The sequence below is a fragment of the Rhinolophus ferrumequinum genome, chromosome 8 (genome assembly GCF_004115265.2).
Source record: "Rhinolophus ferrumequinum isolate MPI-CBG mRhiFer1 chromosome 8, mRhiFer1_v1.p, whole genome shotgun sequence".
Classification (NCBI taxonomy): Eukaryota; Metazoa; Chordata; class Mammalia; order Chiroptera; family Rhinolophidae; genus Rhinolophus; species Rhinolophus ferrumequinum.
Genome location: NC_046291.1, coordinates 70,934,076 through 70,948,619, shown reverse-complemented (window position 1 = coordinate 70,948,619; position 14,544 = coordinate 70,934,076). Strand labels below are relative to the sequence as shown.

The window sequence follows — 14,544 nt, the reverse complement described above, 5'->3', positions numbered from 1 at the left end:
GAATGTTTCTCCTGTGCTTGCATTTTATGTTTGGGACCGAGAGGCCCAGGAGAGAAGGGAGAAACTGCGCTTGGTGCTGTGCTCAGCCAGGGATGGACAGGACACTGTTGTGTCATCGGACCAAGACTGCCTGCTGCTATTATGAGAATGGGTGTTAAGTGGCTGAAAAACAACCCAGATTGTCCACTGCAATCTGCTAGTGACATCTTGTGGGCTACAGTCGCGTGACAGTCTTTCCTCGAATCTGGAGGCTCTGTAGGCAACTTTAGCCTCGTGGAAATTTGTTTAGCTTCCCGGCTTCAGGACAGATAGATGGAGTGGGCAATTGTCAGAAATAAGATTGTTTTCCAGCTCCGTTGCTTCTTGATCATACGTATTGAAAGGACTCGAACATTCCTATAGATGGGGATAGATTTAGGTAGTTGGATTTAAAGTGACTATTACAGCGCCCAGTTCACCGCCGCCCCTTTCCCCCCAATCCATCAAGAAGACTCTTGAGGTTGGGGGCGGGGGCGGGGTGGGGGCGGTTTGGAAGACCAGGGTATGCGTGGGGTGGGGGTGGGTCCATAGTTCCCTGTCGCTGCCAGGTCAGCCTTTACACAGGCCCTCTTCTCTGACACATCTTTGAATTTTGCTCTCTGAAAAATGGTAACTTAGGGGTTTAAGGTCAGAAAAGGAGGCCCTGAAAATCCAGGTGTCAGGAGCATAGGGTAACCCAACAATAGGGCATAGCCACAGCATCTCTTGAATGATTGACTGTAATACTAAGTAACAGTGGATGGAGATTTACTTCATCGACTGAAGTCATGCAAAAAAATTATTTCATGACAGCTGAGGAGGCATGGAAAAATCGGCAATGTGTAAAGCAGATTTGTTCTCCAGATTTAAAACCTGCCAGGCCAGCAGGCGTGGTTCCCCAACTAGTTAAATCTGTAACCTCGAGTCTGATCGGAGCTTTGTGAAACTGCTCAGCCTCTGTGGTTGGAACACAGTTTGCTCTTTTTAAAAGCATTAAATATGTAGACGATGCTGGCCCCCCTCTCAGATTCATGATTACTACAGTGGAAGCTCAAGAGTTAGCATTTCACTTGAGCCATCTTAGTTGTGAGGCCTTCTTCCTTCTTCCTTCTTTTGCGCACACAGCCGAACGCTAATAGAAATCCTGACTGCTCGGAGAGTGGTGTGTCCTATTTAAGAGATCAGGAACGCAGAGAGGGTGCAGAGCTGTGCCCAGTTTATTAAAAAATTACTCTAGGAGGCATTAGAGAATGTCTTCAGCTGCTTACAATATTTTTAGGAACTAGGGTGAAAGATGCTATTTGCGTGCAAAATAATCCCATAAAGGAATTATTATTTTTTTTAACCTCACATTTATATAAGGACATCTTGTAGCCAGCTGCTCTTATCCATCTGGCAACTTAAAAATTTCCTTTCAGTTTCTTTGATATAGAAATTACCTACCATTAGTCTGCCACTGGGCCTGTTTAATTGGTATTAAAAGAAAGCACCTCCTTTGCCAGATCTGCTGTGGTTTCTGGCGGAAGCTGTGAGTGACCAGCAAATCTCTGACCTGGAGTTGCAGGGAGAATGCAATTACCTTTCTGTGTCCTCCAGAGGCTGTAGGGACTCAACTTATGAAAAGGATAACTAGCTCGTTGCTATTTCATGTGTGAAATTTTAATGAATTACTGGCAGTCTAATGGTTTTATTTTTTTCTTTTGGAATAAACAACAAACCCAAAAAGCCTGTTTTTAGAGTTTTTAACTAATAGCCCTAACGAGAATTTTTGATTAGGCTGCCATTGCAATTGATGGATTTCTATTTTTTGTAGAAATGTTATTTATGCCCTCTGGGGGTTTTCATTTTATAATTAAAATGCTCTGCAAACCTTATAGGTATGTTCCAAGTGAATGATCCTGTGTACACACAAATCGTTTTAGTCCTTAAAGGTAATTACATCTGACAATAGGAAATGCCAGAAAGCCTGTTTAAAAAAGGGAAAGGTTTCTAGTTAGGAGGAAGGGTGTTTTCATTCTAGAAAATCAGGTGCTTTACAATATTATAAGCTCTTTCCCTATAGACAGCAGGTATGAAAGCCTTGGTACAAAGTAAGAGAAAGTTGCTTTTAATATGAAGGAGAATAAAAATAAAGATAGATGCTAATCTTCATTGGGGGGTCCTTTCCCATTGTCCCATCACCAGATTTTAGGGCCTTATTTCTCCAGGGTTTGTTTGCTGCTGTCCCCCTGTTACAATCAGTTATTCCGTAATCACCTCGTGGAGCCTTCTCGGGAGACTCGGTCTGCAGTGCAGGGAGTATTCTCGATTAAAGTGGTGAGATTGCCATGGAGACAGATAGCCTAGTGTCAGGTCATACATAGTGTTGGGAATTTACAATCCCCAGACGTGTTTGTGAGCTGGACAGTGTAGTTACCAGGGACGCTTCTGGAAATCATTTTCTCTGTCCTTTGAAGGGCAGCGGTGTTTGGGAAAACCGGCTCTTGGTTCCTCTCTGGGCAGGAGCTGTGCTCTCCCACAGATTCCTGCTGCTTTTGTTCCTGCGTATTGCTGCTTTGTTCTTCTCGGCCTGAACTGCTGCTGCAGAAAGCAATCCTGACTGCCTGACCTTTAGTATATAAACCGGGAAGAGCTCGTTATTTAGATGTAGCTCTGTGGGGGATATGTTGATGCTTTGATTCAGAAAATTCAAGAGAAACCAGAAAGTCTGCTGTAGGCTTCAAATACTGTGTTAATAATAATAAAAATAAACCTGAAAGGGGCTTGCATAACTATATTGTGTTTTATTTTTAGAAATGAGCCCTAACCACAAAGGTACTGTGAAGACCCCAGAAATACTAATTGCAGAATGAGTAAAAATAATAATTTATCTGCAAAGCCTCAAACAAGTTGACAGTTTGACAGGGAGAGGAGTGGTTAAGTACCTTTTGTGTTTTTTACATATCCTATTTTAATTAATCTTCAGAACAATGCTATATTAAAGTCATTAGTATTTCCTCTTCTTTATAAGAAGCAAAGCAAGAGGTTCAGCAGGCTGGGCTTATGGCTAATTAGATCCGTAAAAGGAGCAGTGTGGCTTAGCGTCCCACCATAGCACTGGCAATGTTTATGCAGACTCTTGATCACTCTCAGCGTAGCGTAGCAGCTTTGGCGAGCTTGCTGAGCCTCCCTGGTCTGGGACAACCCTGGCATTGGTGATGCCCTAATTCCTCAGTGGGAGAAGAGGGCAGCTTTAGAGGGAGTCAGCCCTGTGACTTTGGTTAAAGCAGGTCACTTGCAGCTGGGTTATGGGGTTTCATTCCGGGCTGGCTTCTGGCCCCTGGAGTCACTGAAACACGCACTGGGCATCTCCTTAGCTCACACCAGCCTCATGATGTCACTGCCTCTCTGGCCACTTGGAACCAAAGAACTCAGAGATACGTCTCTTCCAGATGTTTCTGTATTTTACCTGTGGACTTGGGGTGAGTTGACATATGGACGTTGAAGATGACCATGTTCTTCATTGGTGACCCAGGACAGTGAAGAAGTTCGCCTTCATCGTGCTGAAGCTGGAAGATCAAATTCAGACCGCACTGGATTGCCCTGTTCACAAATTTCAGAAGCTAGAACTGAAAAATTAGAAATACAGTCATGATCCAAGTAGGGGAAGGACATTTGCCAAAGTGTTAGTGGTGAATTTGTCTGGAGAAGGAACAGAATTGGGAGGTAGGGATGAAAGAGGAATTTCAAGTTTCAGTGTGTACTCTATGGTTAAAAAAAGATATATACACACATACATATAACACACACACACACACCAGGGGTGCCAAAAAAATGTATACCAGCAGAAATTTTTGTCAACGTTGCTCAAGCAGTAGTTCGCCATAATCAGAAGTGTCTGGACGCTGATGGTAACCACTTCGAGCACCTCTTGTAATTGCAGAAGTCAAATGTGACTTGTATTCATCTTTTGTTATTGGTATGTATTGAGTATTACAATTTTAATAGTTTTCCTTTCTTAAAATGTGTATACATTTTTTTTTGGCACCATATTTTATATATAGAGTATACGGGTATACACACACACACACACACACACACACACACACACACACACCCCTTAGGAAACAGAACACGGTACTACTGCTTTTATGGCCAGGGGATTTAGTAGGCTGTAGAGAATATAGATACTTTAATCGGATGAAATCTAGTCTGCACACCAAGGTTGTTGCTGGATGTTTTAAACGAGGAATTGGAACTGAATGAAATGAATGAAATATTGATTTGGTTCAGGTTCAGTTCAAAGGCTACTCTGATATTCTGGTTTTGTTTCAGGTCAATAATTTTAGAAAAAGTTTGGGTACAGTACAGTCTAGCTGAGCTTTAGAAGAAAGAAACATTGGCTCTCTTTTATATTCAGCAAAGTAATAGTCTATTCTAGGTTTTGTTTCAAGTTTCTGCTTGAAATGAAACTGTGTTGCAAAAGTGAAGTCATTGGGTGTTACTTTTATTTGACATGGAGGCCTTCTGTATCGTTTTGTGATTATCAAGTTTGATAACGGAATCTTAAGCAGCAAAACTAACCCATCACAGTGTTTTGATTATATTAAGATAAATGTATACAGTGTTCAGGTGGTTCCTTGAGGCATGATATATACTGTTGTTAATGAAGCCATGGATCTCAGTTCTGTAGTGTTCTTTTGTTTTTGTTTTTGAGAACTTCCCTCTGGCTCAGAGCAGTTTTCCTGGGGAAATTCCACAAATGCATTTTATGGGCTGAGAAGTGGAGTGAGGCTTGGAACATTGTAGACACTCACTGATTGTAGCAAACAGTGTGAAGTTGATGGTAAACATTGTGATGGGAAAGTATGTTTAGTGTTGGTTTGCTTTCCAAGAAAATATTTGAGAGACTCAGTCGGGCCACATGGTTTTCACAGATTCTTTTTATGCAGTCTGTCTTTGCAAGGTGACTTTTTTTGTTGGAGGGAGCCACTGGCCTCACCTTTTTCCTGAGTTTGCATGATCAAATTTGGTAATGCTTCTTTTGAAAGCCCAACACTACTCTGCAAACTGAGAAGTGGTATGCAGGGTCTCTGCATGATATTCTAGATTGGCTGCTTTTTCTTTCCTGGGACAACCTAACATCACAGGAAATTATTCTATTTGAAATCTACAGTAGCGCCAATTAAGTCTGACTTCCTGCAGGAGAGAGTGGTAGCGGAATGTGTGTTAGTGCAGTGTCGGAGTTCTGGGGTCCATGGCTACCCTGGCTTCTGTTTCCGATTGAGAGGATCTGGATCCTACAGTGTTCTAGTAAACAATGGTGAATTTGTTCCTTGATGTGGCTGTTTCTATTAATGAAACGGGAACCAATTGATTGGTAATTAGGATGTCTCAGAGGTCTGTTTCCCTTTGAATCGGTCACCAGAGAGAATACAATTCTAGTAAAGCCCCAGCATATTCCTCAAAAGGAAGTAGTATGAGAAAAATTGGGTGTCTTGCTGCAAGTTATGAGCTTGTGTAGTTGATAGAACCAGTTTTGGTCAATTAACTAAGACCTTTCTTGTTGAATAGAAAGAATACAAACTGTAACTCTGCAGCAGCTCTTTATTGTATCCTTTGCGTGTTTTTCATGGGAGCGACTTTTTGCTCCTCTTCCTGGAGGGTTGAATGCTGAGCTCTTCTCGGCTGTGTTTTGCAGGAGAAGCTGTGCCCGAGGATGAACAGATCAGCGCTAAGGACCAGAAGACCCTGGAGCCCTGTGATAACACGCCGATCATCGACAATATTGTTCCTGTCGTCTCCGGCATCTCTGTGGAAGAGAAGGAAAAGTACGACGAGGAGATCTCCAGTCTCTACAGACAGCTGGACGATAAGGTCTGTAGCCAGAGATCGTAGTCCCCACTCTGGTCCAAAGACTGTGGGTGGCAGGTCCCAGACCGGTTGTCCAGAAGCTGCTCCAAGCCCCACATTGCTGATGCAGGGCTGCAGACTGATGTTTATGTCTCTCTTCCTGATGTTTTTCCTTCTGGCCCGTGATTGGGCAGACTCAGGGAACTTGACGCGTGTGGAATGGAAACTTGCATGGAAATATGATTGGATGAGTGGAGTGTTAGCCTGAATAGACAGATAGCCTTCAGTTCTAGAAATTAGTCTGGGGCTAAACACTGCGTGAGAGTGGGGGTTGGGGGTGTGAGTGTGCGTGATCTTTGTTTAATTCTCTCTTCTTTTGTTCTCTGGGCCTATTGCTCACCTCTATGAAACTACAATAGTCCCAGATATAGGGACAAGGGTGGCGGCTCCCAAGACTCAAGTGTGTGCTTTAATCATGAAGTTGTAAGACCTTGGGATGAGGAGCCGATGACATGTGGTCCGACTGCTTCTACCTCATTGTAAAGCGGTTTCAGGCATACTCTTGAATGAAGTAGTTTGAGCATGCTGATAAGGGATGTCCAGTTTTATGGCAAACTTTTGGGACTCAAATCGTCTTGTCAAGGCACAAGTTGTAATAGAGGAAAAGAGATGTTGGAGAACATCGTGTATGTATCCTTCATCCCCAGTGGAGGTCGGGATGGGGATCTCAGAGGTGCAGAAAATTAAATTGATTTTTTCCCAGTGATCTTGGCGAGCTGTCCTTGGAATATTCTAAATCCTTTCAGTTGATTTCACCAAGGTTGCTGATGTTTTTAGTCTCATTTAATCTTTTCTACCGTGGTTGAGCTCAGAGTGCTTGGGGACACCTCTGGCTAGGATGAAACAGCTTTGTTATGTTAACGTTGCCATTCATCTTACAGGCCTCTCTCTTTGGAGTAAAGCTCAGAGTCTGGTGTCACCTTTACAAGAGAAATGTGCCTGGCTGCCTGAAGGAAGCTAGTTCTGCTTTGTGTTTGTGACTCTGGGAGTTCGCGTTATACCCAGAGCAATGCAAACTGGGGTCCTCCTACCCTTCCAGTGACATATTTAATAAGCTCTTCACACCAACGAGAGTTGGGTTAATTGCCCTTTAGACACTTGAGGTGCTGTTACCTTTCTATTTCTGCCCAGGTATTTTACACAAAACCTCAAACAAAGTAAGAAAAAGGAGATCAGTGATAAGGTACCCATATAGGCAATTTCTTGATTTCTCCAAAGAAATATATAATTTAAACATACTGCGTTTTTTTCCCCTCATTTAGAATTAATGGGTTCATTTTAGTAATTCCCAAAGAATCCTGGGTGAGGGTGACAGCCTGATGCTGTACCTTGTTCTCTATGAATAGACACCTGCCATGGTTGGGCTTGGGGTCATTTACCTTGGCAGCATGAGGCACTTTCATTGATGGAGAGTTCTGAATCCAGCTTCCAAAAGAAAGGAATGGGGACCGAGCTTAGAGGGATGCAAATGCCATGGCTTGGGGGTGTTCAGTTGGTAGCTGGCGTAGTTGACCCTCGAACCTCTGCCGCCTGGTGACCAACCTGGGACATTGTCTGTCACTTCGTCTTCCTTTAGCATATGCCTTGAAAACCCTGTAAAGCACACATTTTAAGGTTCTTGCTTGTGGTCCATCATAGGGTGCTGCGGAGAGATCTGGAAGAGAACTGAGCCCAAAGCCATAGACTGAGAGGGCGCCAAAGCTAGTGGTTTGACCTCAGGAAACTCTCCCTATGGTCTGCCTTATTGGCTGTCATTCTTATTTGTCCTCATCTTAAAGGTTCTGGAAGGCATTTCATGCTTCTGATGATGTAGGTGGTGGGATACTTTTGATCCTACGTGCATTGGGACGTGGTACCTTTATAGGTTATTGAGCGGTAGAGCTGAAAGTGTTTAGGTCTAGAGGAGATGCCAGCCCAGGGTGTTGACATGACTTACCGAAGTTGACACAGCCCGTAGGTAGCAGAACTGCAATGGGGTTACACAGCCTCTGACTCCAGTCCAGTGCTCATCCCATTTTGGCCTTAGCCCTTTAAATGAGGAATTTATCAGCCCTAATGAATCTGGGTAGAATGTGGTGGGAGAAAGGCCACACGGTCCCCTCCCGCTGCCCCTCCCCCCGTCCCTCCACGTGTGTAAGGACAGCTGCTCTCCCAAGGCAGTGCTGCAGGATGGGAAAAGACGCCCTTTGAAGTTAGACATGTAACATAATCATGCTGAGACCCGAACTCACAACCTACCCTGCTGAAGATGTTTTTCTCATCTGCAAAGTGGGGCTTACTTATATCTGTACTTACCTCAAAAGGTTGTGATGGCGAGTAAAAGTTTCTAGTACAGAGCAGATGCTCCATAAACATTCTATCTTCTCCCTTTGTGTTTGCTGGAGGGAGAAGTCACATTATATGTGGCCTCAGAGGGGTGGTGGTTCCGAGATGGGCTGAAAGCAGTTATGAGATGAGCCCACTGGTGTTCACAGGATCCCTCTTACTCCCCATCACCTCTCCAATACTCCCGCACTACTGGAGATGTGTGAGAAGAATTAAGTGTAAATTGAAACATAAGTTGAACCTTAGTTCATTGATTACCATGACAACAAAACACATTTACAATTAAAGATGACCAGGGACCTGTTGGCAACTCACCTATTTCACGTATAGAAATTCAAGGACATGACTATTTTTTGGAAAACGCTTTAAATCTGCTGTGCACGAACTAGACCTTCATAGTGTCAGAGTAAGGTGTGTAAACGTGTCCCATGGGATGCGCTTGAATGACAGGTGTAGACTGCACAGCACATCTTGTTCTGAAAGTTTTGAAAAAATTTTAAAAATCGCAGTGGACTATGCTCCTTTCTTAGGGCAGTTGCCTTAATAAAGAGTTAGTGTAGTTCTGGAAATGTCTCTGGAACAGTGATTCACGTCCTTATAACATAATCCCTGTTCTTCATCCATCCCAGATGGGGCTGGGGGCCCGTGGTTCCCACTATACCCCCAAAAGCACTGAGTCATCCCACCTGTTCACGTGTCATGGAAGAAGCCTGGGTTTCCGGCTTTGAAGTGAACACATTATAAGAACAAAACGCTTGCTGCACTGTTTTTCTTCTCATGTGATTTATATCACTTGTAGCAGTTGCTTGTATGTCCCCGGGGGAAGAGATGGCAACTCCTGATGTTAAACTCCTTGAGTCTTTTATGTTAAGTTGTTTAATATTTATAGGCTGAGGCACATAAACACGAAATAGTTCCTGGTACCTGACATTCTGAGTTTACAAAGTAGAAGAGAAAACAAACTCTACAACATAGTCTCCTAGTATGGAAGTACCATTTTAGGAAGTTTCACTCCAGTGTAATTTCCCTAATTTTCCTGTCAGAAATCTGATTTGGGGAGGAAAGCAAGTCATCAGTATTTTGTAGAACCATTAAAGAAACATCGGTGTAAAAAGTTGAGTAGAAATAAGATCTTCTTGAGGAGAGAATTAAGGCAAAAGATGTACTACACAAAGGAAAAGGAGATACAGATCCTGTAATATTGATTTTAGAATTTTCTTGCTCCATGGAAAGCATTAGTTGTGATACAGAGTTAATCTGATTTAAATGTATGCATAGACACGACCAGACAGGCTGGAGAGAATCCTGTGGAAAACTGAGGTTTTGCTAATAAGGCTTGGTAACCAGGCCCTTGAATTACCCCCTCACTTCATCTCTGGAAAAGGTAGAAAACACAGTGCAGGAAATTTATTTTCTTTTCTATAGGCTGCTGATGAAATACCTGGGAAGCACCTGGCACAAAGAAAGACCCAATAAAACTGAACCGAACTGCTTGGGGTTCTGACTCTGCTTGGGGTTTAGACCCTAGAAGTGTCATCAAATAGGATTTTCTCTTGTTCCTAAGGGAGAGGTACATGTGAAGCCAAGTTGTCGTTTTCCACAGGCTGTGCATCACATGTGCATTTGAACTCATGAAAATCTTTGTCACAAAGCTGAGCTCGTGGTTGTTGGGCATAATCTGCCTGCTGCTTTGCCTGACTTGGGGCGACGGTGTGTCAAGAGGTGCAGAGTCGTGTGCATGGAAAGTGAGGGTCAGGTGGCTGTGGCTTTGTGGCAGCAACACCTAGTGGCAGAAAATGAGAGTGAAGAGAACGAATTTGCCTGTTGCCAAGATTTTTCCTCCCACTTCAGTGAGAGGCCAGAAAGTGAGCGTTAACATTTTTGCATCCCAGCTTCCTTGAGGTTTTTTTCCAAACTCGTAAGAAAATTACCTTCTAATCAGGAGGGAAGTCTAATCGAGAGAGATTAATTTCCTAGTAAATGTTTTCAATCTCTCTAAGTAAGAGGTCTGAAGTAGAAATACTGGTCTCTCCTACATATCACGTGTCAGCATTCCTGGTCACTGATGTGTTTGACAAGATTTGGGACATGAATATATTACAGTGCGGATGGTTAGAAATTCACTGCCTTATTTTCTGAGCTAAGAATTCACTGTTAACATCTTTGAATTGGGAGAGAGACCTCCAAAGTCCCTTTAGTTCCCAAACCTTCCACCTCTGATTTCTGGAATAGCGGGAATGAGATGAAAGTGTAGGACATTATATTTTCCAGAATACCCCGATGTTGCATGTGCTGACAAAGATGGGTGAAGAGGTATTTTAACCAAATCGAGGTCCCAGAACCAATCCCTCTGTGAGGAAGCGTCACACCATCCCTTCATCTTGCCAGGGAGCTCACAGCTGGCATCCTGGTATCTGACTATCGTCTGGAAACCAGGATATCAATAATGACATAACTTAACCAAAAAGAATTAAACATGATGTTTCATTCCAGGATGATGAAATTAACCAGCAGAGCCAGCTGGCTGAAAAGCTGAAACAACAGATGTTGGATCAGGATGAGGTAAAGTTCGCAATAAAGAATTTTTTTTGTACAAAGTTCTTTTATTGCTCTTTGTTTATGATGTTTGTTTCAGAGATTTAGTTTGCAAAGAATTTTTTCAAATCCACTGAATCATGTAGAAATTTCTTGGTAGGTTCCCTTTCATGCCGATTAAAAGCTGATTTTGCCTGAATTTAGAAGATAAGTGTCTGACTTTGCAGAGCTCTGGGGGTTGGAGAGCGAGTAGCTGGTTGCTACACTTAGTCTTTGAAGAACGGAGATGGAGGAGCTTGGGAATTGGGCAAGAATGGTTCTATTTCTTTATACCCTCTGCCTGGCACTCCTGTTTCCTGCCATTTAACCTCTTTTTAGCTTTGCATGAATTGCAAAATGCTAGGAATTGGATCACGTCTTGTGCTATCTTGTAGGAAAAAGCAAACAAACAAACAAAAAAGTAGAAGGTAAAGGAAGGGAAAGCAAAGAAGAAAGGGTCCCAAATATTATGTTAGTATACATGTGATATAGTAGAAAGGAGACAAATTGTTTTCAGTCTCCCTGATGACATGCAGTTCCCAAGTAAATGTCTTTATTGCATTGTATGTTGCCAAGTATTTTAATAAACAGGAACCTAAGCGAAGGATAGACAGCTAATCTATCAAACATAATGATTCGTATTCTCTTCCTGATGACCATCTAAGTATTTTTTTCCTCTTCTGTGCGTTAGGGTGCTGTCTGCTTGGTTGCTAAAATACTATGAGTTGGATCATGTGATACAGTTATAGCTTGGGTTCATGTCCCCAGTCCTAGCCCTCCCAGAGACTTAACTCTCTCTATAACATTTCCTTCCTTTTCCTCTCGGTTCCCCTTCGTCCTCACCAGGGCATCGATTTTGCCCCTTGCCCAAATACCTCCATTGGCAGGGAGATCATGTATGCCTTAGCAAGCAGATGAACCATATTGAATCAGTTTTCCTTTCACTATAGCTGAGTCTTCCATTTGCTTTGTGTTTCCTGCCCTCCTCTCCTATTCTATTTCCTTTGCATTCCAGCTTGGTACAATTGCCTGTGATAAACTTTCCCTTTTGTTCCAGTTAAAATTCTTAATATTTTTCTTTTTCTCCAGTATCAAGGCAGTATCTGTTCATTACAGAAAAATAGAATAGGCACGAAAATAATGAAGCATCTACAAACCCAATCATTCACTTGTAACCTGTATTAGTGTGTATGGTATATCTTTCCATTCATCCATGATGAATATGAAGAAAATCGATGACTGCCCTTTTAGCCTGAAATTGACCAGTTTACAATATGAAATAATGATAATATTAAAAAACTATGTAAGTATTATTGTCCTCGGAAATGAGTCCTCCCACACTTTATTAAACATGTGGAAATAGCCAACCAGCTACAAAGTGTGGTATTTTGATATGTAATCAGTTGTCTGAGTTAAGCCTATGCAGCTTTAAACTAAAAAAGAAGAAAAAAAAAAGAAAAAAAAGAAGAAACAGATTTTTCAGATAACATGCTGTTTTTGTTGTTTTTTTCTTAAACTTAGCATCTGATATACAGTAGGATTTCTAGTCATCCTGAGCTTTTCCAACTTGTTTTCTTTTCTCTATTTTATTTAATTACTTTGAATAGAGTATAGCACATAAACATTTGAACATTAGATTCACAGTTCCATGCCATCTCATTTCCCTAGCTTTTAGCTTCTACAAGAAGAGACTATGAGAAGAATCCAAGAGGAGCTGACACGTCTCCAAATTGAAAATGAAGCAGCCAAAGATGAAGTGAAAGAAGTTCTCCAGGCCCTGGAGGAACTGGCTGTCAATTATGACCAGAAGTCACAGGAAGTGGAGGATAAAACCAGGGCCAATGAGCAGTTGACAGATGAACTGGCCCAGAAAACGGTTGGAGCATTTGTTTCTAGGGGTGGGAACATTTGTTTCTCCTCTGCTACCATTCCTGTACTTATATTGATGTTTGTTGACAGATTCTACGGTATATAGGAAGGCAGTTGACTGAATGGTTTTTTCAGTGTTAGACTTAGATGCGTTCTCTGAAATGCTGCCATAATTGAAACGTTTTGTGTAAGTGACTTTTGTCCACTCATCCTGGAATGGCATAGCACAACTATTTTATATCCAGGGGATATATAATATTAGTAGGGATGCCTTGTGGAATTGTCAAAAGAGTGCAGACTTTGGAGCCAGAAAAATCCTCGTTAAATTTTTTACTTTCCAAGTATTAGGCCTTAGTCATAACATTTAAATTACTTGAGTATTTGTTCCCTTATCTGTAAAAATGGAGATAATAATGTGTGAGAATTAGTGACAATTTACGTAAAACATTTTGCATGGATCTGTGCATTTGTTACACTACCAATAAATAAATCTCAAAATGTTATATTAGCAAGCAAGAGTGCATGACATGGAGGCATGGATTTCACTCTTCTTGTTTATACCCTTATAAATGCAATTCTCTTCCTCCCACAGCTTCTTATACTATCCAGGACTGAGCTGTCCTGGTTTGTTTGTTGTCCTGTTTTATACCAGTGCTTTTAGTCTGCAACATTTTCTAATTTCAGTTTCTCTGAGTGAAAGATGCTGCAGGTTCTGTACAGTGAGCTCGTGGCAGCAGGGCCAACGAGCATTTGGCAACGTGGCTGGTGGTGGGATGTGTCCATTTTGGTCCTTTTCTACTTGGAAAAATGGGTGGTGGGAAGCTGAATGGCTTTATGCAACTGCCCTTGGCACCACGACCCAGTGGTCTGGTATTATGGGGATTGTGCCCAGGCTGCTTTGTGGAAACATCCAGTCCTCCCCGGGCAAGGAGAACTAGCAGATGGTACAGGAAGGCTCTAATCTGCTGACGGTAGAGCTGATAGAAAGGCTCCCCACTCCATACATTCAATTTCGTGAAGGAAGACTTTCTAATGGCTTCCTAAGATGGGAACTGCTGCTTCTGTGGGCTTTTTAAAACAATGAAATAAGCAGTGGCAATGCCAGAACAAAAACACATAGAAATACGGGTCAGACGTCACTTAGGAAAGGAGGAGACTTAGATTTTCTCTGCTTACGGTTTTTCTACATGATTCCGTACCTAGTCCTTGGTGTTGACTTTATTTACTTCTCAAAACAATGAAACGTTTTCCATAATACAGTTCTTATTTGCTGTCAAACAGAAGTATTGCTAGACTCATTTAGAGTACTATTTTTAGTCACATCATTAAAAAGTGCTCTAGTAAAATAGCTGAAATTGGAAGGATTGCATAAATGTCTTTGCATTAACCTTCACAGCTTCGTAATTTAGGGGAATTATTTGCTTCATTCACTGAATACATACCAAGACAAACCAAAAGATGACTATTCTGTTGATGTTGGGAGTTTGTTAAGTTAGTCAGTTAGTTAGTTAGTTAGTTAAAAATATATACCTTCTGGTAATGTATGTGAGGGATGGAAAAGAGATGGGTTTGTTAGTGTTGGCAATAACATGGAGTTCCTGCTATATATTAAGAAACCCTCTCATTGAACTTGAATAATTTTGAAAAGGGATGAAAAGTGTTCAATTCAACTTCGTTGAAGATTAGACATTTTTCTAAGTTGTTTTCCAAAGTCATTAATGCCCCTCTGGCCCTTCTAGACTGAAGTCAGATGGGAATTTGGAAGTGGTCCAGGGAGCAGGTTTGTTTGGGAGTGGAGATGGGGGTGCTCACAGGTGTGTTTAGACCCTGGAGAATGTGGCCTGACCCAGGACATCTGTTGGTAGG

At 42.0% G+C, this 14,544-nt stretch overlaps 1 protein-coding gene across 1 annotated transcript in view; it reads left to right on the top strand.

Annotated features, from left to right (window-relative positions):
- The window catches only part of KIF5C (kinesin family member 5C), a 143,348-nt gene that overhangs the window by 89,065 nt on the left and 39,739 nt on the right, over positions 1 to 14,544 (top strand). Inside the window, 4 exon segments of the mRNA XM_033111683.1 lie at positions 5,699 to 5,874; positions 10,729 to 10,797; positions 12,478 to 12,510; positions 12,512 to 12,685. Of these exon segments, the coding sequence (XP_032967574.1) occupies positions 5,699 to 5,874; positions 10,729 to 10,797; positions 12,478 to 12,510; positions 12,512 to 12,685 (452 nt within the window).